Raw genomic sequence first — 27,452 nt, 5'->3', positions numbered from 1 at the left:
GTTTACACGCAGCTACTTAAATGAATAAGCTCGCTTCATCTTAAAGTAGCTTCTTGTTGTGTGTTATACTAATTGCTTTTCCCTTTCTAGTATTGCGTACGTACAAGGAAAACAATGCTCTAAGAGATTTAGCAATGCTACTTTTGGCGACGCTTTCAAAAATTCCGAATTGCAAGTATGAGTAGCGGAAGACATGAAAGAATTTTAAAATCACATTCGCTCCCTCATCTTCGCGAAAATGATGAAATATCACTCAGATTTTAAAGGGATAATGCTCCCATTCGCCGTAGTGCAAGCACACAGCATGGCTTACGGATCAAAAAATATTCAAATTTTAAAATGGCCGACACGCTCTCCGGATATAAATGTCATTGATAATCTGCGGAACTAAATTTATGAAGAAAATAAAATATATTTGAAAATCCAAGAGAGTTCGAAATCTAAGAGAGAATTTTTTGGTCGATTTATAATGAAGTAATGGACTAATAACAAAATAGTAAGAGAACAACAATCTTAAGTACTATAATAAATATTGTATTAGAATAGTAGAAAAGAACTTTTAAAATGAATATTTTAATTTATGATATCAACAGAACTTTTCGTAAAAATAATCATAATTTAATGTATATATAAAAATGACAATTTTACATCTTCCATCAATTTGTCATGTTTGCAAGAAAATCTCTTCGTTTACTATACGATGATTAAATTACTGTGATCACAGCGCATAATGAATTTTAATTTTGTAAAATGTCTATGCTTCCAAATTTCGTTTTGAAAGAAAATCGTTCAGATAATCATCGTGTAATTTTCCCAGCAATTAAACTTAACATTTCCAGTCTTTAAAAAACTTCCGCCAGACACTCAGACGGTTCTTTGTGACTAAACAGCTCGTTAAAATTTCCTTCGCGTAACTCTTCGTTGAAATTTTACACATGAGAGTCAAAATGATCCGAAGTTACTTGAATTCCTCGCTCTTGTAACCCACTTGGTGAGGAAGTTCGCAACTTTTCGCTGCATGCTTTGCAAGTCCATTCTCGTTTCGTCAGTATCTTTATCTCCGCGTAAAAAAAAATCTGCAAAAGTGGTATAGCCGGTCTGATTTTATTGTGAGATACGTAGTACTACGCCATTTACATATTCCACTCTTCTTTTCGTGCAAATATGTTTTAGCGGAGTATTATAATTGTATGAAATATTCATTTCTTTTAAATAGTAGTGAATTTTCGCGGAACATTTCGAACTTTTACATAATCGAATCCTTTTTGGTCACCTTCTGTTCTAATGGAACTAATTTTTGCTCATATTTAATTATACTAGTTTCGTTTCATTCGAAATACCTCTGCATGCTTGATGTATATTTATGACACAATTATATAAGTATGTTTGTATATTAAAATTAAAATACTTATAGTAAATGTTAGGAGCTACACATATTCCATATATACATATAAATAATGAAGTATGTACTATACATCATTGACAAAGAGTAAAAATACCGATTTTGTTAATATCACTCATTTTTTTAAGAAAGTCAAATCTGAGATTTTATCACAGAGTGTCTCCTCGTCCTTGATCTCACCAACTTTTTACACAGACTGTACAATATTGTATTTAAATTATTTCGTACGTAGTATTAGATTTAAATTATTTCGTACGCCATGTTGCGCATTCACAGGCAGCTGCATTTAGTGCAGCTTCGATCGCGCTCTAATTAAATGTAATAAACAAACTTGCATCGAAACTGTACTGTAGCTGAGTGGCAAATACTTTACACCGTTGTTATTCATTACGTAGCTCAAGGAAGATTAAGCCTTCGCGTTAACCACTTCTTCTCATCCTTCCAGTTGTTAAAGCCAGCCTCTTCTAACGCTACTTTCACCCGGGGCCATCGTCTTCCACATTGCCACTCAGCGCCATTACTTTTCCTCTAATATCTCGAAATGCGTGCAATCTGGAACACTACTCGAGCAACCGAGAAAACCCTCCGATTCTCTCTGCACTTCGGTTGAAGTAATCAGAACCGAGAAGGGCCCTTGGATTACCCGTTTTAAACGTGCAAATATCACGCTTCGTCGACTATCGTCACGTCGTAAATCCACCATAAACTCTATCCTCGAGACTTCTTTGCGCGTTAAAAAGTGGCACAATCACGATTCCTTCGATCTTTAGTTTCTGCTTAGATCCCTCACACTTTTTGAAACTGCCTTTAACACTCTTCATGCGTCACTTACTTGTTGGCACATTTTTTAGGTTGCTTGTTCGACACTTTTGAAACGATCAGTATGACTGTTTAACATTTTTGCTCTTGGCAGCTGGCAGCTTAAAAAGGTTTTGCTAAGTCTGTTGTTATTGTCTATTACATTGTACTTTGTGTATCATATGTATAATACTAAAGATTTACTTAAAAAATATCTGTTTCCACTTGATGTATTAAACGGAACGTGATCTTTGAAGTAAAAAGAGTTAACTCCCAAAGTTTGTTAAGTTTTTTGGAAATCAGAATGAAGAATTAATATGTACATTAACTAGCATCGTTCATTTATTTTTTAACTTCGTTTTTAATTCTAAAGTAAGCAAATTATAAGCCAGTTTACTCAATAATCTGATGAATAACTTTTAGAAATAGTATATCATTTTTATAGTTCATATCGATATTTTTTTACATGGTAGTTTAAATATTGAACTGTTATAACATCATCATATCGAAAGAGATGTTTAAAAGTAGTTAACGTGAACGCACAGAAAATATAAAAAACTTGTTGATAAAACTAGGTGATCCACTACTGCATCGCAGTATTGAAAGAATATTGGAAAAGCTTTAAATTAGAAAAATGGTAGAGCTCAATTCAAATGAAAAGGATCGCATCGACCGAGGACCCATCACCACTTCTTTGTTACTCAAGCAGAAATTTCAACCTCTTCTCGACAGAATTGTTACGCGAGATGAGAATGCTTGGATTCTTTAGGAAAAGTATAACCTCTCACTCGTAGATTTTTAGGGATTTTCAAGATTGGTTCCTCAGAATTTTGAGATCTACGATTATGGGAATGAACGTATTTGGGCGTCTGAAAATTTGGTACTCCAAGGATTTCGGGTGTAAAAATTCGGGAATATTTGGACTTTAAGATTTGAAGCTTAGGAATTGGGGTCTGAGAATGTTGGTATATAGAAATTTAGGTATCTTGGGATTGCAGTTTAGAGAATTGTACACAAGAACTTTAGTTACCTTGGACATGTCGAAGTTTAGGTATCTAGGGATTTGGGCTCTGGGAAGTTGAATATGTAGAAGTTAAGGTTTTTTTAAAGTCTTCAGAAGTCTCATAAAGTAAATAGTGCATCTAAATATTTAAACATACGAACACTCATAATATATACGATATTCATATCAATATATTTTAAAAAGCTTACAAAAACTACTAATACACATATAATTATATGTATACATATGTAATAGTACACATATAATATGCATATATAATAGTACACATATGACATACACATATAGTAGTACACATATAATAGTACACACATATAATTCAATCTTTATAATTTAACCACAAAGTTCTAATTTTCGAAACATGTGGCTTCTTTGTCCAAACTACCTTACCACATCATTGTCTAATTTGTTAAAAAGAAAAACTGCCAAAGTCTGATATCTTACGGAAGTTTCATGCTAATTAAAAAATGATAGAATTTACAATAAACGCACAGTATCAACTGTAACATGCAACGGAAAAAAGAAAAAAAATGAAGTGTGCACCTACATAAAAAAATATATAACCTTGAAGAACATATTAGAGTAGTTGATAAAAATAGTGTTCGTTTGATTAAAAATACATAATAATTTATATTACGTAAGAAACGTTTCTAATATCATAGCCAGATGGCGGAAACATTTAGATGGCTTGTTTAACACGAAACACCCTGTATTCCTACGACGAAATTATAGAGACTCTGTTTATCTCAAATTTTCCAGGTCAGCCTGCAGCGATATAACGTATTTTGTGTCCCATACATAAGACATTCAAACCTGTGCTTTATGTACCAAACAGGTAAATATACCCGAGACCATGCGTCCTGATATATGTATCGCTGCGATTCGATCAATTTCGATTGACCTCCTGTATTCTACTGCAGTCTCTGTGTTTCGTCAATATGTACTGCGTTTCGCAGATAATTCCGAAAACTGTCATCACGATATTTGCTATTCCTGGAAAAAGTCATTTCAGTTTCAGCAGTTAAAAATTCTTTTATCTTTAAAAAAAGTTCATTGTATACCGTTTTTGTTGCGCCAACGACAGAGACCGTGGAAAGTAATCGAAGTCGATAACAGGCCGTCGATAAAAAAGAAATAAATCTTTCGTATTAATTTTGCACATGATTCATTTTCAGCGTGATTTGTTAAATTATATTGGAGCGCCGAAAAGATTGCATCACAAAATCGATATTCTACTGTACACTGGTTACTTACTATAGCGTAGCCGAATGACTTGAAGAGCTTATGCGAATATTTGTCCTTCGTGTACAGAGTGGTTCATAAAAAATTGCATTTGCTATTTTCATATTTATAATAGAAATTGTATTTTATATTAATACAAGATTGAATACATTAGTTTATAATTTTAATTATGTATATACTGCTATTATATGTGTATGAATATGTGATGTGCCCATATATGGCCACACTATCACGTACCTGTAAAGGTTTCCCTTAGCGTCTATTAAAAAATTTGTATGATTATTTAATAATTATCGATTAGCAACCACGTCTGGGTATAATTGAAATAAAATATTTAGAAAGGTGGCTCGTCAATGTGGAAAATAATTCAAATGGCCTTTAAAAATATTGATACGAATCGTTCAAATGTTTTCAAGTGGAATACGGTATTTCTCGTCGAAAAATTTTTGGTACAATGATCACATATTGCACCATATTTGCCAGATTTGGCTTCACCAGACTTTTTTCTACTTCTCTGCTTAAAACACGAGTTGAAAGCTCGATACATTTTAAATACCGTTTCTACCGTAATGTAAAGAGCTTTTTACATTTGGCAATTCGTGTGTCGATCTTCAGTAACGTAACATTAAGTGTACGATTTATAGCTTATATTTCTGTTCATTTTTAAATTTGCAGGTTGTATTAACTAGCATCTTTTTATTGTATTACAAGAATTATTTTACAAAGTCTTATAATTGGAGTGCAAATACTTTCTACAGTGATCCTGTCCAAACGATAGATCATTATTATTAAAAATTATTAAATATAAACTTGCCGATTATAGTTACTAATTATGTTGCTAATTATACTTACTAAGAATATCTAATTTAAAATAATTAGTTATGCTTCTCTAATAATTATCGATTAACTAACAAAAATACACGTTTATGGTGTTCACAAAATTTTTTATCAAAAGTCAACTGAATGATTAAATTGAGAATGTGTCGCTTAACAGTATAATTGATAAATATTTTATGATAATACCTTGTGTGTACTTGACGTGCCTGTCCCACTAATTATAAGTTACGAACTTGAGAAAATGGCGGTTTCGCCAACACAGAACGCGTCGTATTGTTCCCCCAAACTCGATGCTCGTTTCCGATGTCGAACGCTGTGTGTGGACGTCATGTTACAAAGGCATTTTCAGTTTCTCCTGTCGTTTCTTCTTTTTCATTTATCCTTATTTTCCTCGAGCCTTCGCGGGGGTTCCTTAGCAGATAACAAGATAGCAACGGACCGTAACGAAAAATATCTTCCATCGGAGAAAATTGTCCAGAACTCGTCACGGAAAACACAGGAGGCGATGCTTGAGAGCAAAGAGCGCAAGAAAAACGCGGAAACAGAGAGCGGGGTCGAAAGAAAGGATAGAAAGGGGAGAGAAAATTTCTCTTGTTATCTTCCGACAGCGTCGAAATGTACGTATCACCAAATACATAACAAAGCGATCTGCGTTCTCGTTTCTTTTCTCTTTTCCCTGTACAAAGTGTCTCTTATTCGTATGGTCAGCAAAGGTTCAAACAATTGGTTCGTAATATGGGAGATCCTAAGACAGGATTATATTATTGTGACACTTTATCGTGAACACTTTCAATTTGAAACATTCGATACTTTCGGTGCGAAATATTCAAATTATGTCGAGTTCGATAAGTATAAATTCTACGTCGTTGACATAAAGAGGGTTTTATGTACTCTTTAGGAAGTAAAAGACCTAATATTGGAAATTTATGGCGGGGATGGAACATTACACTATTTTTCAATTTGTACACGTCAAATTATGTTGAACTTTTATGTTGAAATTATGTTGAAAATTATATTACAATTATTAATTGCAAAATATGTTCATCTTATTATTATGAATTCAATACATCAATTATTGTATTTAATGAATTTGTATAACATTAAAAATTTATATGCAGTAAATGGACAGATTAAACAGCGATTTCACTGCATCATTTTATATGCACTTATTAAAATAATTATTTAAGCGCTTAATATAAGTATACAGTTCTTTTGCTTTCCCAAACACTGTGTTTCTCAAATTATTTTCCCTACAAAAGTAAAAAGAAGAAATCAAATAAATGATTTATCGTAATAAATATCTGTTTAGCAGTTCAAACAAATAGGTTAGTATAAGTTAACAAAGTTATAAATGTACATTATGGACTAAGTAGATATAATACCAAACGTACAAATAGTATTTAAAAATAAATACAAATTAAGAACAGAACCGTATATCAACAGGTTATGTTCAGGTTGGCAAGTGTGTAGAAGAAACGAATGAAATTACAGTATCATTCAAAAAATTCAACGGATCCAATTATGGCACGTAGAAATTCCGCATGGAGCCATTATTGAAGAAAAAGAAACAGTTTCCCGTTAGTGTACACCAGTTATGGCTGAATAGAACAGAAATTTCTAGGTTATATCAAAAACACAAAAGGATATCGTTTACTCGATTAAAGTACTGAAAGAATGTTCGTCACAAGCGGCTGCAAATAATTGAAAATGAAAATTACCACAATCTGATAATGGAATTTTTTAATGAAAGCATAAAGGAAAATCGAGGTAATACCACCGTAAAACATCAGCGTTATGCAGAAATCGAAAAAGAGGTAAAACTGCGGAAAGTAATGCGAAGAATGCAAACGAGTTTGGAACAAGTTAACGGATTAGAATTTATCGAATTATTTCAACATTCGGAGATAAAAAATCTACCTGATAAAATGGAAGATGAAATAAAATAAACGATGTATGGATAATTGTGAAAACAAAAATAACGTGTATTCAAAATGAAATATGATCTGAAAAAACAAAAATGTATGTACGCAAATTATCGATCGATGAAAAGTACAGGATACCTCAAAGGAGATGTTCGATTATAAAACCACGCACTTGCATTGACAAATATAATGGCGGCACATCTACACTCGCTTTTAAATAAATTAATGTGGTAAATATATTTCATATTCCGACCAGCTAATAGGGTAGCCTACATTTCCTCCTTTTGGAAACTGGCCAAAGTGATTTCCATCATAAAATCGAACAAACTTGCTACAGCTTCAAGCAGTCATAAACCCACCAACCTGCTGAGCTATCGCGGTAAAATATACCAGAAAACCGTATCATACATATTAGTTCAATATCTACAAAATACTGATATACTATAGAACTTTAAACCTACATTTTTCGTATTAGGAAAGATATCGAGATGTTTAGGTGTTTTGCTTCTCGCGGGTACACTGATACATTTACAATTTCATACTGGAAATTCTTTTGCTATTTATTTTTGATTTACTGTAATTCGATATTGATTTCGATCTTTATTTGTAACAGCTGAATTTTATAATTCATGTAACTCATGTAATTCATATAATTTATGACATGCATGAGGTGCATGTAATTCATGTAACACATGTTATTGTTCTAACTCATATAATTCCTTATAATTCATGTAATGTATATAATTAACATAATTCATATAAATAAATTAAATCATGTAATTTGTATAATTTTCGAAATTCATAGAATTCATATAATTCAACATAGAAAATTCATAGAATTTATACTATTCATATAATTGATACGAAATTGTACAATAAAGAAAAAAGAACAATAAAGAGGACTTATTATAAAAGAACACTCGAATGTAGAAATTGCTTATAACTTTTACTATTATATCTTACACAGCATTAGATGAACTTATACGTGAAATTATCATAATTTTTAACCGTTCCGAATACTATAAAGTTCAATAGTTGTTTACCCAAGTTTACTTGGTTACATAAGAGAAAACAGCCTCAATAGACCAGAAACGGTATGCGAGACACTTTGAATTATTCACGAATTCGAAGCAACTTTGAACGTGCTAATTAACCGACAGCCTGTTGTCACGTAGGGTTTCTCCTTAGGCGGGAAATTAAATGTCGAGACAAACATCATGTGTATACCTACACAGTCAAGCAATCAATTGATGAAGCAAACCCTTTGACTTACGTTAATAAAATCTGTAATTAAACATTCCAGACCTGTTTTCCGTAACTTCAAAACGCCTATAATGAGTGTTTAATTAAACTTCGTTTACTCAAATATCATTAATAAATAAAGCTACTGGTATAAAATATTAAATTCATGATTATTATTTCAATAAAGCTTTGATCAAATATTTTGAAATTGAAAGGTACTTATGGATGGTCGGAATTCAATTATAGTAATAAACAGAAATAAATATGATCAAATTCTTTTGTATACAAAAGTTCATTCAGCAACGTAGTTCAAATTGTTTAAAAATTTCGAAATGTATTTATACCATCTTGTTTTATACAGAGGACTTCACTTTGGAAATACAAGTTAATTACCATTCAATTTAAGTATTAATATTTAGCTTCGTTGTTTTTGGACTTCATGTATAATATAATAGTCTTTGTAATAGTAGTTCAAAATATAATAGTCTTTGAATAAATTGCTTTATTTTTGTTAAAATTAAATAGTTGACGTTTTACCAAAATCAAATCTATTCGATATAATAATGTTTTATGTCAAGCTATATTTGATTTCATAACTCATTGAGAAAAAGTACATATTAAGAGAATATACTATTTCCAAAAATAGTGGGAACCTCTAGGAATAATATGTCAATTATCAAGCCATTCAAAATTGTGTGGTATCATTGTGAATAATAATCATATCGATGATTGGAATCTTGCAAGATTATAGACAATGCTTCATTTACTGATGCACCTCTCAATTATAATATCATGAAAATATGATTCATTTGCGCGTGGCGTGTGCCTGCATGATTGTTCAACGAATCAGATTAGTTCTGTATCATTGCACAATTTGCAGATACCATTCTTTGTTATATCACAAATACATTCTATTATATTCTGTCAGTACCGTTCATTCAATGAGAATTTATTACTTTCCGTTCGACGATTTGTAATTTCCGTTTAATGTCTCTTCGTGATACAAGTAAATGGTTTACTTATTAAAAATAAGAACAACGATTACTTTAACTATTTAGCTGACACAGTAATAATCATTGTTAACTTTACGGTTTATAGAAATTCGTACAAATATGCCAAAATTTGTTTTAATCCAAAATGTATTTATCACATGTGACTGCCACAGATGTAACAAATATTATATTCATTGTTTCCGTAATTTATTTGAATCATATATTTATTTTATAACATCAACATAATTTTTGTACCAACGTTTGATGTACATATTGAGGAACAAAAGTGACATAAATACTAGTTTCTCCATAATACAAAATTCAAACCAAGTGAACATTGAAAATGTAGTTAACCTTTTGCGTTCAAGAGGTGCCTCTCAGGCACCATTTTATTTAATACAATAATTTGAAATAAGCACTTTATAACCAATTCTATAATATGACACGTGTGATTTATAAACATAGTGAAACAAACAATAGTGGAAATTATTAGTAGAAAAATAATAACCTCAAAAGAATTCGTTTAACTTTTTAACTAGTAAGTTAAAATTGCTGTTTGCAAACAGTAAAATTACTTTCGAGTGTAAAAGGTAAATAAATAAAATGAAGATTAATTTTGTTGATCAAGATAACCGATAAATCGGTGTAGTGAATACTTTGAAGGTACGTGTTAGCAATTATTTGACAAGCATGATAGTATCCTCTTAAATGCGCTCGTATTCTAAAGCCGCTGATCGGTAGCGTGTAACAAATGCACGTTTAACGTTACATCCGATAAATACATATCAAACGAGTATCCAATCAGCTTTTAGTCGTTGAAAGATATTGAAACTTGCAAGCTCACATGGGAAGCTCTTTTATCGCGTGTCGTAAAGCAAATTGGATTTATAAATAAAGCCTTCCATTTATTTCCACGCGCAAAAGCCTCGATGCTTGTACATCGACGTGGTAAATAAATGATTAAAATGTAACCATGACTGTGCAAAGGTAATATTTTCGAATTACTCGTGTGTCTCGGTGTGAACACACGGTATTCGGAAAAGCAGATGCAGCAGTTTATCGCGATTAACACGTATCATGCTGGCACGCGAGCACCTAATGACCTACACACTTCTCCTCTATCGATTAAAGCGATTTTATTTGCTAGCATCGCTTGCCGTGTCTTTTACCGATATAGAATTTACGCCAACAATCAATTACGAAACAACGATCTTCCACGAGACCTTAAATCTTTATCAAAGCTAATCGGCCATAATGAATTAATAGCTTAACTACATTTCGGATTCTTTATTTTCGAAGATAAAAGTGGACATTACGCTTCGTGTCGGTAAGTACGCGATATTAACGGCGAAAATTTAAAACTCGGTTAAAATTTTAAAAGGATTTATTGTTTTTTCGATGTTAAAAGGTTGGTACTTTTGCGAAAAGCTTTTCTCGTGAGTGGCGCCATTTAGGATTACAAGACATAAGTACGTGTTTTTAATGATGTACAATGTTAATTTTCGTAATTAATTAATTTCACGTATATCTCTGGAAATGTAGAATACATTTCGGTGATATTTCTTTCAAAAATACATTTTAAATAATTAAAACTTCCATGAAGGGTTATGTTCATGACAAATAAACAAAATGCAAATTTTCTTTTAGAAGCTACAATTTGTTGAAATAAATCAAATTTATATTATCGTTAAGAATATGTTTTATGATAAAGAAAAACATATGTTAATTTCATTATAAATATACAGAATAATTGATAGAGTACAATAGTGTTCAAATATTAATAGGAGTTACTACATTTAACTTATTTATTATAACTCTTGTATTTACTATTTATATGTATAAATATTATCCTTCATTGCACGAGAAACGACATTATTTTTATGATTCATACTTTATTGGTACATCTAACATTTTTCGACAATATATCACCTCGAATGTATCGTCATCTTTCGTCACCGCCATCTTGATCAAAAACCTGAACATAAGCAAAATTAACCTAATATCATTTTCTATTTGATACAACCTAATAATCCAAATATATTAACAGAAAAATACATCTATTTGTTATCTCAAAAAATGGTTACCTTCAAGAAAGAAATGCCACCCTGTATATTCTGTTAAGAGTACAATTACAGCCCGTAGAAATTACACGTTGTGGCAGAACAATATGCACTTTTCTCTTTCGAACGCGTTTCTCTGTGTAGACAATCTTTTAATATAAACGAATAAATAAATAAATGTTCGTTTAAACGTTCCGAGAAACCAAAAGCAGCTGAAACGCTCTTTGCGCCGCGCAACGAATTTAAGCTTATGAATATTCAAGCTGGATATAGAATTACAAGTGCCATGGCAACAAAGTTCTGATTAAAACCTGCAACATTTTCGTTTGAGGGTGCATCGTTCGAGTAAAAATTTTCATTCAGTTTTAGAATAATTATTCCGTAGTTTCGGATTGCTTTATAAAAGCGAAGTTTAAGCGGAAACAAATGAAATGACTTCAACATTGCATTAACGTATTGTTCAAGCACTATTTTATGTAAAAGACCACTTTTGTAGCGAGCTATTTTGTAACCGTATAAGAAATTGGAAAATCTGCACTTCAAACATTTTTATTTAACGTCGGAACAAAATGGAGGATTTCGAAGTTGACTTGCTCACAATTTAATTGATTATTTCTAATATTTTTCTGTAATGATATGAAGTGAAAATATTGGTCATTCAATATAGATGTGTTGTATGATCTACAGTAATTTTGGTTCGAACAAAATAAATATAATTTAAAAATTCTGCATATACTTCTCTCTTATTTGCGTATATTTTTTAAAAATCTTTAAGGAATTTAAAAATTTAGGAACAAGGAAATTACAGGAATTTTTAAACGATTTTCTAAACCGAAAGATTTTATGAAAGAATACTACTCCACATTTCTAAGACACTTTTGTACGAGAATATGACTGCTATGGCATAGTAACAGGATTTTTAATGCATTTTGTACAACTGTTATTTGCATCGCTCCAAACGGATATTGAATGCCTCAGATTTTTCTTACTAGCAGAATTGTCCACAAAATATACGGCCGAACTTCTTCTGTCACTTCTGCAATCTTCTTGCGGGAATACGCAGTTCGCTGGAAGCATCAAACTTGTAAGCTACATATTTTATCTCTGATAAAGTGCTCTGTTCTTATATTCTACTCCAATAAAGTTTAGCTCTACCAAGAACGTGTTTCTCTTTTTCCCACGATTGCAAACGATTTCCGTACTGAATCGCATTTCGGTATTAAAAGAATGTATTTGCGTATTTTAAATTAAACGAATGTTCCTCATTTTTTGCAATTTTATTCAACAGTCTTAAAAAATGAAAATGGAGAGTACCTCTCAAAAAATATAATTTCATTTGTCTTCAGCTCAAAATCAAATCAATACAAAAATAATTTAACATGTGTTCTGAAAAAAGAACACTGACGTGGAAGATAAATATTTCCTAAATGTTAAAATTTGAAATAAAAATTATTTACTGTAAAACCGTTTTTAGATTGTTTAAAATTGTTAATCTGAGAACATCCTCCGTTGAAATACTTTCAAGATTTACTTGCAGCAATGAATTTCAGCTCTTATCTTTTTCCGAAACAAACGTTCAATAAAGAACTCTAAGCTAAATACAAATTCTTGTTCCACATTTTTATCAATTTTATTGCCGTATATTTGATTTCTTTTTCAGCAAATAAAAATGTAAACGTTGCAGCGCCAGCGTCGAACGTTTAACGATTCATTCGAAAAATGTTCGATCTTTTTTCGAATGGATAGGTTAGATACGACATCGTTTGTACGGAATAATGAATCTTTTATTTTCGTATGCGATCAGCAAAAGAGTTTCGAACGGATTTACACGTCAAAATTAAGCCACGGTTCGCTTGCAGCGTTCGACCGGCACTTTTTTACCTCTAATTTTTATCTCCTGACCGATTCACAATCAGCATGAGATGTCAGTGTGATCGGGAGGAAGAACGTATCACGAGACCAGGGTGCTAGATAACGTTGGAAAGGGGTGAATTCCGGTGAGCGTGGAAGGGTGGAAGTACCGGGACAGGATAAACGAGGCAGATTCAGATTGATGCAGGATGCAAGAAGTTACTTTCCAATGAACTAGGACTGCCGCTAGAAAATAAGATAATGGCCAGAGAAAAAGTCACGTATTTAACGATTATAAATTGTCTTGGAATACGAAATTTAACGACACTGAAGTAATTCGTTTCGACTGGGTATTAGTAACCCTTAGCAATTAAGTCCTTAGTAATTAAATATACTTCCAATTCACCTATTTGTTAAAACATTTAATCAGAAAACCTAATTTTGTATACATCATACTGTACGAATTGTAAAAATATTATTATAGAAATATATTTAATGTATAACGAATAGAAATTGAAGATACTTGTAAATATTTTTTACAAGATTTAAAAAGTCTTTTTATAATTTGTATAGGTTGATTTTTATTTTTTTTGTTTGAAATAACAAAGACATTTCTAATGGACACAGCTTGTAAAACACACTGTCTAATACTTTTAATCAATCTTAATAAACACTAATCATGATCATTGTCTGATTATGAACTGACTCTAAATAATAATTTATTTTGATGCGAGTATCAAATCTTTGCATTGCGAAAAATATTCAAAACAAAGATACATTACATGTAAATACAAGTGTAATTTTTTACTCAAATGTTAAAATCTTTATTTTTGTCTTATACCTGTACATATTTTCAGAAGCATCACATTCTAATAATAAATGATCTTCTAGATACAACACCGAAATGAAAATACAGAATTTGCATATTAATAGAAATAAGTTGCCCTCTATTTAGTTCAGTGCATCAAAAGCAGTCCATGAACCTCTATTTCGATGTATTATTATTAATTTTGAATATTATCAAAGCTCCTCCAGTTTGCAACTGATAGCTATTATGGAACAGCATTTCGTGATGTATTTATTAGTTACTTCAGTTAATTGTAATAAGTATCAAATTTAATTATCTGATTATTATATTTTAAATGCTCTATCGGATTGTTCACTGTCATCACGATTAAATGACAAGACCTTATAGAAAGAGGTCTCAAACTGATATTTTCAGAGTTTAATGAGCTTTTACTACACGCTCAAAGATAACATCATCATCAATCTCCGTATATGTATGGTTCGAGTTCAACTATTGGTCTTCCGTATCCAAAACTATACATGCAACGAGCGAAAACTCATTAAACTCTAAGCGTATCATTTTGATAGCCGTCCTTATTAAATGAGATGGAGTTACCAATGACTTTCAATGAAAAATTATTTTGTCAGAAATTAAAATCTTGGAAGTAGCTTATTTAATTTAATACCTACGCCAAAGAATAATTTTGTCTTAGTTACTACATAATTAATCACGTATGACCTCATTTTTAAAGTACACATATTTAATCAAGAGTTTAATTTATTCTATATGATGGTATTAAATATTAAGTTTCTAAAGACAAAAATTTAGTCTTAATTTAATTTTCCTGAAATTAATTTCTGAGGAATATTTCCTTTGTAAATTATTTAAATATTTTTCTTAATTTCAGTAAAGTAAGTGTTTAGTGGAGAGTTTTATCGAATGTTAATATCAAATATTGTTATCGATCAGACGAAAATTAAAGAAAATTTATAGAGTGAGAAAAATTCTATTTTCTGTTAAAGGTTGTTTTCTTATCGATCAGACAAAAATTAAAGGAAATTTATAGCACAAGAAATTTTATTAAAATGGGGTAAGCAGATCAAGCATGGTGTTATTGTTTTTCTACGATAATAGCTTTTCGATATGCAGCCACCCGTGGTATTAGATTCGTGTCGTTTCTACGAAAATTCGTCATCAACCCGAACATGCTGTTTGAACAAGTTTGAGAAAATTCAGGTACGCAAAGGTCCATGTTCTCTGGGAAATTTTATGCTATTTTAATTTGCAATTTTATTTTATTACATAGTCAGAACTATATAAACAGTTATAATTGTTATAGCTAATTCAAATCATTAAATTTTTTTTCAAATAATGTTTTGAAAAATTGTAACTTTGAAAATTAAATATCTCATAAAACTCCAAATTCTTCAACTAAATTTGAAAACATATTGCAAACGTTTACAATCTACAGCAAACGCGTTAAAACAAATGTTAGTCGCTATCCCTGCATCGTAATTTTCTAGTAAAAAGCTACGTGCTCTGCAGTAAATACAATTCTTCTGAATGCGTAAGCTTAAACGAAAAACATTGATAGTCGATCGATTTCACGGCTCGATTGTTTTCGTAATTCTCATCCGTTGTGTATGAAAACGTTCATACGATGCCTTCTGTGAAGTATGGACATTGCTTTCTTAACACCCGATATAACTGGGAGAGCATCGAAAACTGACCGGGTGGCTTTGACCCGCCAATTCAGCATCACCCATACGGCCACTCAACCGCAAATCGAGTTCCGGCCATAGGGTGGAATAAAATCGACCCCTCGGTGTAACCCTTCTCCTACTCCTCTTTGGCTGTACTACTACTAACCGCGCTACCTTCGGGCCGATTCGCATGTAGGCGAATCCAGTAAGACATTACTCGCGAGGGACACGTTTATTCGACGCTCGGGGAGAGAAAGGAAAGTAGGGAGGTGAACAGGGGAGAAAGTCAGGTTGGCTTTAATGGACATGGTCGAATGGAAAGGTCTGATCCGTGGAATATATCCAGTTGCTGGATTATATACCTGTGGTTTCACTTCTAGCGGATTCAACGAAAGAATATTTTCCTGGCATGATTCACTGGCCTACATAACGCTACATTTGTTACCTTCATGTAATATCAAGCTAACTATGCAGTTGAATGGATTTAACGAGATTTATTTAGAGATTTATGCAACTAGGCTCAAGCTGCCTAATTTCAGGACCTAACACGCAGCTTATCTCCATTATGGAGATTTTATATGTCGCGAGAATTATGTTTTATTTCCTAACATTGCAACGATTCTACCTTGTTACCTTCGGTTTAGGTGCATAGTACAACAGAAATTATTCAGATGTCACGGAAAGACTTCATTATGGACTTTTGGACGTTTCAAAACTACAGAATGTCGATTACATGATGAACTTAAGAGTGTAAACTGTCTGAAGAACTCAAGAGTCTCAACGGAGAAGCTCGAGAGTGTCAACAATATGAGGAACTCAAGAGTGTCATCTATATGGGGTACTCATCTGTTCTGGTGCGCTGACTCGATAATGACAGAACGAAGGTAATTACACGAGTAGGAATTCAGTGATTTACTAACTGGAGTCACGTGACAAACAGTAAAACATTTTAGTTACAATTTGGTTTTGAAGTTTATTAAACATCGTGAGCAAGCATATATTGGTGAAGTGCACAAATACAGTGATTCAATTAAAATACATATGGTTCGATTAAATTACAGATATCTTAAGATAATTTTCATAGATATTTTCATAGATAGTAGAGTGATGTAAAATATATTTCATTGATAATTATACAGGGTGTTTCACAACTAGTGCTACTCTCGAAAAGGAGCTGTAGCTGATGTGATTCTGAATAATTTTTTCCTTCGCAAATAATGTATAAATGTATAAATATATTAATAATATGTAAGAGTTATAAATTTTTATTTCTAACCCAAATTTTATATTATGCACTATTAATAAAAGTGGTGCGTGTATTTTTTTCAACTAAAAAATAAATGGAATTTTCTTAAAAAATGGAGTTGTTCCACTTTCGTTATATACTCCATTGATTGAGTTTTCGGATACTTGCACTTTTTATCAATTTTCCGGCACTGTTCCAGTTAACGAATTCAACCTCGTAGAAACGTATTCTATAAAAATCTTTCGAAACACAATATTGAATGGTTTCTACGATCGTCGTTTCCACCGCGCATATTTTTTTTATCGAAACGACCTCTGCATCATGCATTTCGCTCGAGTTTTGCTGGTACCTGTACCACAAGAACAAGTGTACATACGATATAGGACAATTTATAGGTGAACAGATACATTTACACATTCTCGACGGTGTTGAGTGTAACTTGGGGACGTTATTGTTGCGTTAAGTGTTACGACAACCGGCGAAACTTGCTTAGTAAACGGAACGCGAATGAGAGCGAGATGGATTTATTGCTTAGAAATGCGGGAACGCGCTCGTATATACACGTGAACACGAATTTCCGACTGGAGAATGATGGAGACTGATTGTCTCGTTTATCATTGGTTTCGTTTAGGCTTCGGCAAAAATGATTTTTAACATGGAATATTCAAATTAAATTGTTGGTACATTAATCATCGCTTTGTGCACGTGCGACTGTGCTGCGAATTCAGTTAAATCAGGAAAAAGAACCGGAATAAACATTTGAGATTACATATAGAAAAATAAAATTGAAAAAGCACCTTAACTATCTGTATTAAAGTCTGACCAAAAATGTGTGATTTCACTGTTGTGGTTGTGTGAATTTTCAGTTGATATTATTATGAGGTTTCTAACATCGCTGCCATCCAAGATGAGGTTTCGTTAGAAATATATCAATTCGTTATTTGGAATTATTTTACTTAACCAGAAATATAATATTGAGATTAGATAAAATTATAAATAATTCGAGTAAAATATAACGAAAATAAAAAAACCAGATTTATTTACAATAGAATGAAACATTCAATAGTTTCAGTATTGTAACCTCAAGCGAATTCATGAGTGAATCTTAAAGTCCAAATATTAACATTAAAATGTTTTTCAAGAAAAATAATGTAATTTGTTTTACAAGTGTAATAGAATAGGCAGGTCAATTTCTCATCACAGAAATGTTAAGCTGTCCCATATTTCAAGAATCAATTTATAAGCACAGTCAATAATTACTTGCGGTAAATTTTTGTGGCTAATTATTTGACATGATATTCGTGTCATTCAATAAGAAATTAGCATTTAAAAAATACTTTGCCTGCTCCACCCCGAGGCAATTACCTAGCAGACCAATCAGAAAATTCTTTGCGGTTTACTTACGTCGTCGAATACAAGCTTGCAACGGGGCTTAAATTTAAGCTTCCGTCTTTTTCTATGTAAATTAAAACTGCCAGACCCAAAACAGACCATCATTTAGTGAAGTAGAGCCAGTATAGTAAAGTTAATTTTTGACTTTCAAAAAAATTCTTTGCAGAGTATTTTTTGTGAAAAGTCAATTTATTTATCCAAGTTATATTTAATTTTTTATAACTATTACAGTATTTTCTTATTGGGTATAAATAAAATGTGAAAATGTTTACATAAATTGTAAATTAAAAATTTTTAAGTAAAATGAATAATTTTCATCAAAAAAGTTCACATAAAATTTCACGAAGGTTTTACTAAAAATAATGAAAGGATGTAGTCAAATAGGATCACACCTTTTTACAATGTTCATAAATAAATTTTCATTATTCATTTTTCGAAACCAGGATTTACAGGAACTTTTTACTTGATCCAATACCTACGATTATATTATTACACCTATGTAGTTAAACTTTTACAGTCATTAAAAGGTCCAGTTATTTTAGTTTCTAAAAGACCAGTAATCTAGATTCTAGATAGCGGTTAAACATTCGGTCTGTCTAAGAAAAGCCATTTATTTCAGTTTATTTCTCTTTGAAACTTTCCAATATAGAGAATGTTAAGAGGTTAATAATACTGTGACCTACTTCAATTTCTAAACATTCCGTTTTTGAACCTATGAAAATTGTAGTCATTTTTACGATTCGATCATGGGGTCGTTCATTCATAGGCAGCGTATCAATTCACATATGCTTTGAAATCATATGTCTTATTCGTCAGAAATATTTGTTGTTTGAGAAACGTAACCTAAAAACCCAAAAATATCCTTGAAACCGTAGGGTTGTTTTCAAATTATTATTTAATAGCGTTCCGTGTCTATACATGAGTTGTACAAAAATGCTATGCTTTTTCAAAATCAAAGTGGTTATAAATGGCACCTTGATTACCCTTGTTATTCAAAATTTTACGATTCTGTACACATGTACATTGTGCAGTTCATGAAAAAGAAAAATAGTAGAATTCCTGCACACGGTATAGTAAGAAATATTTCTTTCGCTTATTAATTTGCTCGATTCACTGTGTTGATTGAAATATACGAGCGTAGAATTACGCAGGAACTGAAGTGTGGAAATTTAGATCTTGCGAACCGACATACATGACTTAAAGCGACGTTGAACGGTACGAGGTCAGCGTAATGTTGACTCGAAGAAATAAATACGAAAGTAGAACCCATTTCTCTTGCACTCATGTGACGTCTACTTTTCTCAAACTCACCATATTGCACCATCAATTTTTAATGAAACACATAAATTCTGACTGCTTTGCTGAACTTGGAAGATATCTATTCCTGGTAATTTTATCTCTAACTAATTTGATAATTTCACTATTATATAAAGTAATTTTATTACAACTTAGGTGAAGAAACGAAAACCTCTTAGTAAAAACTAAAATAAGATATCTGTTCAACAACGTCATGTACCACAATTTCATGAGCAAACGGTAACTAAGAGTTTAATACAAGTTTGTGCTAAAATTGCATATGCTAAACGTATTGTTTTATTTCACATACAGCGATAATTATTAATACTATTAATATAACGAGATATGCTATTTACATTTAACCTGTCCTTATTTAACGGGAAGAAATGACAACCCAAACAATGTAATTAATATCGACAAATTAATTATTCTGGGACTGTATGCGGTGTAGAATATCATTGCAAAGTATCGCATTACAAATTATTCCGGCACACATGTTCCAATCTATCGGATAACTTCTGTCGACAAATTAGAATCTGTGTACAGAGAGGTCGAATTGAATTATGCATACGTTTGTTGATCTTGCTATTAAAAATAGCACGATTTAATATACAATTAATAGAATATTTTTAACGCGTTAAATAATTATTCTCTCAGACTTTAGAACGACCGTTTTGTTCGTTATCGGCCTGCATTTATAAATGATTTAAAACTTTCGTTGCATTTTGAGACACAACATAATTACCAAAAAAAAATACCTAAAAATTCTCCGTACATAAAATTTTAACGAAAAGTAAAAAATAACCTAATAATTTTATTAGAATTACAACCCTTTAAAATCTGCTAATTCTATTTTACAGTCTGCATTAAAATTTTCGCGCAATTCGTATAAAAGGAAATAACTATGAACTGAATAAAATTCATTATGACGCTGAGTATATAGAGACTTCCATTTATGAAAGATAAATTATAAGGTAAATACAATTGAAAACTGTTCTCTCGCATTCAGTTTTAAAAGCATGTCTCCTACAAATAACACTAGGATTCAAAAGATCCTTTGTGCCAGGTTTTATAACAAGTAAAGTATTCACTTGTACGGGAAGAATTAAAAGAGAAACAGGTAATTTGCAGAAGAGAATTCAGTATACAAAGTGTTTGATAATATAGACCCCTCGTAAGAATTTCAAAACAATGGCACAGAGAAACATTTTATTATATTTTATTAGCAACGCGATGACACGTATCAACATTTTATACATTCTTGTCAAGAAATGATGTATATTACTTTTCGAGAAAGCCTCAGTTCTTTTTAATAAAATTCATTTTTAATATCATATGAAATACTGAATGTATGGAATTATATTCACCTTGCATATTAAGATGAATTCGTGCATGTGCGAGATCATAACCTCTAAAACTATATTCATCAATTTATTCTAAATTGTAAAAGTTTACTCTTGATTTATTTTTAAATTATTCTCAGTTTCGATAGTTTTATCAATTTCTAATAGCAATGTATTAGTAAATACAATATTAATATGTCGAATTTATTTTCTTCATTTCCGAAGAAAATGGTCTTGAAGGTTGTAAATCCAAAAATTAGTAAATTTATCTCGACACATGGCTTCATACAACATTAAAAAATATGTAGCAACCTATTTAAGAAACTGTCATTCTTTTTCAATGAAAATATAAAAAATTGATTTAAGTGTTGTAAATAATATAGAACAATTCTCTTCCATTTTTTTGAAATCATACAGGAAAACCATTGTAATATATTTTGTAAAGCTTCCATTTTTTTCCGACCTATTTTGTCCATTCTGCACCAACTTTTAAAGTTTCCTTTCAAAAAAATCTTGCAACTTTGATCAATAAAGTTCGGTCAGCATCTTTTTGTGAAACCCCTCGAAATATCCTGCATACTTTCGGACGGTTTTGTGAACCCGTACAAAAATAGCAGTTCGATAGAACGATTTTTAAAAAGAAGGAACAATTCTAGCTTGCCAACTTTGCTTATATTTTTCTAACGTTTGATTTGGTGTTGCTTTAGTGACAGAAAATTAATAACTGGAATAGAAGCAAATATTTTTTCGTTCAATTTCAACTGCATGGTTTTTCAATTAGATTTTCAGAATGCTTTTACAGTAAAAGTTTAATCTAGGAAGGATCTGAAAATTTACTTACAAAAATGTCGGTGAAATGTACTTCTGGGAAAAAAATTGTTTTACACCGTTGATAACATTTTGCGCTCAAAATCATAGTATGCAAAAGTAGAAAGTGGAAAATAGAGTTGGAAACCAAATAAATTCATGGAAATCCTGGAAACTTGGAACAAAGTTTACAGATAAAATTTCATACATTATAAAACTTTATGCGTAAACTTAATAAACTCGAAACAACCTTCAAGATTACATAATTTGTTAATAGAAGTTTTAGTTGTGAGATGAATTAAGTTGGACAGGAATTGTTCTGTGATTGTACTGCGAATTGAAATTAAATTAAATCATTGTTCAGATAAGGTGGAAGAAATATATTTGGAGGGGAATTTCTAAATACTGCAAAGTGACAAACGTCGTCTACTTTACTATGCCGCTGATAATAGAAGTGAATGACCTATTAACCAATGATATTTCCGGAGGAACCGTAATTTTGACATTTCCGGCTAAATGTGCCCATCAGCTTGCAAAATCTTCGCTTCAGCATTCAACCAACGAGGATTAAAATATATCCAAATTTTCGCGTAAATTATTTGATCTACTTACTTGCATATAAATTCAGCTCCTGTCAACTTAACGAACATTTCAAGAATATAAGATGTGACATGGAACTATAAATTGCAGGTACATGTTGATAATTAAAAACACCGAAGACGAATGTAATTTGCAATATTCAGACACGTAGCAAGATTCTGTTTAATACATAATGGAGAACGTCGGTTTCTGACTATGTTAGCGATTAAGTATTGAAATTAATTATCAACATTAAAATTGCAAAAATAGCAATTGTAATCATTAACAAATTTTTGGACGAATTTTGGAAATAATCGTGATTCGCATATGACATTTTGTAATCATTAATTTGTAATTCCTGATCGAATGATTAATCTCTTTAATCGAAATTAGCTGCATTAATGAATTATTCAATGAATAGGGATTTTGCGTGTACTATTCAGTATCGTTTTAATTACTGAAATACCAAATGTCATATATTAAAATTTTAGTGCTAAAATTTCACTTCATTTCACGTGCACCATTTTCTGTTTGCGACAGTTCCACCGGACATCTTGGATTCTGATACAAGCACTGATATGATGGTACGAGAAGGTAGCAACGTAACTCTACACTGTACAGCGACAGGATCACCAGAACCTAACATCACCTGGCGACGAGAAGATGGTCAATTGATACGTTTGTCAAATGGCAAGCAAGGTCAGTATTCTTCATCAAATCATGTACTATAAATGTAGCTAACAATTTACAGATAAAGAGCTCTAGTAGGGAGGCTGTAGGTAGAATAATTCATCAGAAAGGTACATAATTGTAACGGTGTTATTATTAAGATGTTAACTACATTTCTTTATTCTCTGGTTTTATAAATAATACTTAAGCAGAAAATATTAAAGATAATGTTTTCAATATAGCAACATACTTGTTACTATTCTAATTTGCCACTTTACATATTTATAAAAATGTTAAAAGTAATTATTAACAAAAAGTAAATTCTCCGTCTACCTTATTCTTCTTTCGTCTGAAGTTACCTTGATTGATTTGACACAGCAGTACTTTGCGCTTTTATAACAATACGATGAAATTGTTGTAGATAATTAATTTAATAATCGCGATGAAATTTAGTTAATTTAATAGTTATAATGAAATTGGTTGTCTCTCAAATTGAATGCACCGAGAGATACTCTATTAATATATCAAGTACTCTATCAAGTGATCAAACTCTCCTATAATATTATCAAAATATGTTTCATCATCAGAAAAGCACCTAGAACATCTATTTCATTGTTGCATATGATTCAAATCTCATAAAAATTTTTTTTTAATTAAAAGAGAATTCTTGATGCTCTCTATAGGAATATCTGCTTCATTTTCACTTGAATCTAAAAAGTGTTTAATACCACAATAACGTTTCATTTTGTTCAGTAGAGTTCGTAAAATAATTTCGTGCTGAAACCAAATAACTATTATTCCATGAGAACAAAACACGTTCATAGCTTCAATATTGTATTTTTTTTCAAAATCAAATTCCCCAAAAACCGGAGCTAGAAAGCGGAATACAGTTCGCAGAATCAGAATCAGTGCACCAAAGTTAACAAAAAGCGGCCAGTGAAAATGACATTTTGAAATGACTCACATGTCAGCGAGCAGAATTGTAATCATGTATCCGGACATCATTGTATTAGCTATTGCAGTCATGCGGAATATACAGTTGAAAGAGAGTTTCAATCTTTGACTGTCACTGATGGAAGTATTGAAAAATATCAAAGAATAATCGAATGGTATTTGTAAAAGAACACCTGGAGGTTCGTTTTTTCGAGTGCAAAATTTTTCCACGTATCAGTTTAGTAATCGCTTTAATGTCTACCAAATTTCCGGTTACTGTAATTGTACTGATTCGATGCGAAGTTACTTGAAAATCCATTTTACATGCTTTATTGAACAATTCGTAACTGTATTGTACTCGCAAGTAGGGCTTCATGAAAGTTTCATATGATATAGGTGGACATGTGTAGGGTGGACAGGTAGTTTAATTAAAACACGAGAATTAGAAATGAAGACTTTAAATTGTTGATGAGAAAGTGATTAGTTAATTAAAGGAACAGTAAGCTTGTATTTTATGTATATACTTGAACCTTATTATCCCTGACATTTATCAATGTTTTTTTTTAAAATTAACTCAATTTACTTGAAACCAATTTTCTCAAAATTAATATTCCATATAGAAACATCTTGAAATAACGTTTAAAATAATGTTATTCATTAGGAACGAAAGTATAAACACTGTCACATCTGATTTCGCCATATGTGGATTCCAGGTTCTTCAAAATACAGACTTTGAAAGTTAAATCTTGATTAAAGTTTTTCTGCTTATTACATTTATTGTTGTAAATAACAATAGATTTATTACGGTAGAATGGTTAAATGAAAAGAAGTTTGGCCACATCCAGTAGTTAATTTCAGTCGGTGTCTAACTCCGAAGTGTCGCAAGCTCCGAGTGTTAGGTTAACGTAAGCGATAAACTCATGAAGTTCGGTGGGTCTTGGAAAACATGCAACAAACTTGAAATTACTAAGCACGGACAATCCATTTATTACGTAGCGGCAGAAGGCCACTGGTAAACATTCGAAGTTTGTCTAAAATTTCTAATTAAACTCAATGGTTTATGAGACTATTGTCATATCGCAGCTTCGGTGTTAAACATCTATAATGATATATGTATAAAGTGTTCCATATATCTGTAGCTGATTATGAAATAAAATATGCAATCCTGAATCATTGAAAAAGTGTTTTCAGTAAATTTTACTGTATTTCAATGTGTTATTAATACAAATGTTTATTACATATATTTTTTTCAGTGTCACAAAGATTAATCAAAAATCAACAAATGATCAATAAATTTTCCGTCTCATAATTCTAAAATATGTTAGCAGTAAACTAACAAACTTATGTTGTAAATATAGACTAATAAAGATTATGGAAGCATGTCGCTGCAAATAAATAAATAATTATAATGTGTTTATAGAGACCATGTTTACTAGTTGAGGTTGTTATAGATAAGCAGTGTTTGTGATAATACCACTAAGTTAGTAATAGGAATCAGGGCAATCTCTCTAGGCAGTATGATACATAACAACCCAAACAAACAAGATGAGTGACATGATGTACCGCTTTTGGTAGCCAGCAAAGCAGAGATTGAACCACCTTTATTATTTAAGGTACCTACTTTGTTAGATCCTTAATGAAGCAAAACAACGATTTTTTATCGAAAACACATTTATCAGTATTAAATCAGGACGAAGTATTCTTTCTTGAGTGTCACTGTAGACAGATGAAGTTTAGTACAGGAGTACATATTTATAATTTTATATATCTGTACATTTAAACATTTATAACTTTATACATCTGTACATTTAAACATTTATAATTTGCTTATAATTTATGCAGTTAGCTATAATATTAGTGGAAATATTAATATAATATAAATTTGTATGCTATTTCTGGTAAATATATTTATCTAATAGTTACTAGGATTATGTGGTCTAGACCATATGTGGAAACAAACAACGCAGAAACTACAATCGTAAGCTAGAAAATCAACAAAATGGATCCAAACAAACCCAGTTACACGAAATGCTATTGAACACATACTGGTAACTAGCCCCAAATACAGTGTGAAGAGGAAACAACATAACTCACCAAATTCACTGACTTGCGTGAAATAGATTCCAGTAGAAAAGTTCTGTTTCATGAAAGATATTGACCTGTTAGCTTTAGGAACGATTGACTCTAGGTAATCCAATTGTGGTCACTTAATAACCTACAAGGTAGTGACCTTAAATACTTAAGTAGAAAAATCAGTCATATTCAATGATTAATAAAATCTTTATCTTAAATTTTGTGGATTTTATCAGTGACTTAGGTGCACCCTTATTGCAACGAAAAATTACCTAAGAATACTAACAATACTAAAAACTGACATTAATAACTAGGAACACTAACAATACCAAATATACTAAAAAGTTGAGACCCGAACTTGAAGCTAAAAGTTGAAAACAATACATCATTTTAATGTACTGCTGCCATACTCTGGTTTCCCCCACAGGTCTCCAACCTAACCTATATTTATATTTACTCTTAGAACATACCGATACCATTTATCGGAAAACTTAAAACACTCTCAGCAAACACAATAGTGACTGATCGACGGTTCAAAGTACTATTGGAGATTAATACTATTTGTTCTGGTTGCACGAACAACTTGATTGATTCTATCCTCGTATAAATTGGATTACAGAACTAAATAACTGAATTTTCTTAACCTGCATCGCATCGTCTGGCCGTCTTCAAGATTTATAAACCTAAATCCGTAGCTTTCAAATATCCATGTTAAACTGTGAAAATATATTCGCCAGATTCGCGGTGCACTAACCGAGTCTTGTACTCTCTGGGGAGGGCAAACGCACCGCGTTCGAGCAAGGCCAATAGGTTAGAGGGTGGTGATACGTTTGCATAGGTGGAGAAGATCTCCTATATTTGCATTGAAATTGGCAAACACCGAGAGGGTGCTATGCGTTCCCAGATTCGCGTGGCTGCCTTTTGCGTCCAGCTACAATGAAACATCCGATCTATTATGAGTTTTCTGCATCAAACGAATGTATTTGATCCACGACATAAATGAATTTCGATTCATAACACTTTACCGCTTGGAATTTAATATCCGACTACTCTTCACAACTGATTAATAAATTTTCGATTATTGATAAGCTCGGATGTGGCAATCTGAGTAACAAGGTTTAGGTGCAGATGTTTGATGTGCCTCAACAATCGTATAAGCAACGAAATGATTTGCAAAAATAAACGTAACACTTTTTCGTATTAAGCTATTTTTAGGGATTTCTTTTTCTGTTTTTACGAATTTCAACATTCTTCAAG

The 27,452-nt window shown here is 31.6% G+C and overlaps 1 protein-coding gene across 2 annotated transcripts in view; it reads left to right on the top strand.

Moving 5' to 3' along the window:
* The window catches only part of LOC100875784 (neurotrimin), a 247,487-nt gene that overhangs the window by 187,865 nt on the left and 32,170 nt on the right, over positions 1-27,452 (top strand). For both annotated transcript variants that reach the window (XM_012280657.2, XM_012280658.2), the window contains exon 4: positions 23,061-23,219. In XM_012280657.2, coding sequence (XP_012136047.1) covers positions 23,061-23,219 — 159 coding nt within the window. The remainder of the gene's footprint in view (positions 1-23,060; positions 23,220-27,452) is intronic.

This window comes from Megachile rotundata, chromosome 1, assembly GCF_050947335.1.
Source record: "Megachile rotundata isolate GNS110a chromosome 1, iyMegRotu1, whole genome shotgun sequence".
In the NCBI taxonomy this organism is placed as follows: Eukaryota; Metazoa; Arthropoda; class Insecta; order Hymenoptera; family Megachilidae; genus Megachile; species Megachile rotundata.
This window is presented reverse-complemented; position numbering and strand designations above follow the sequence as displayed.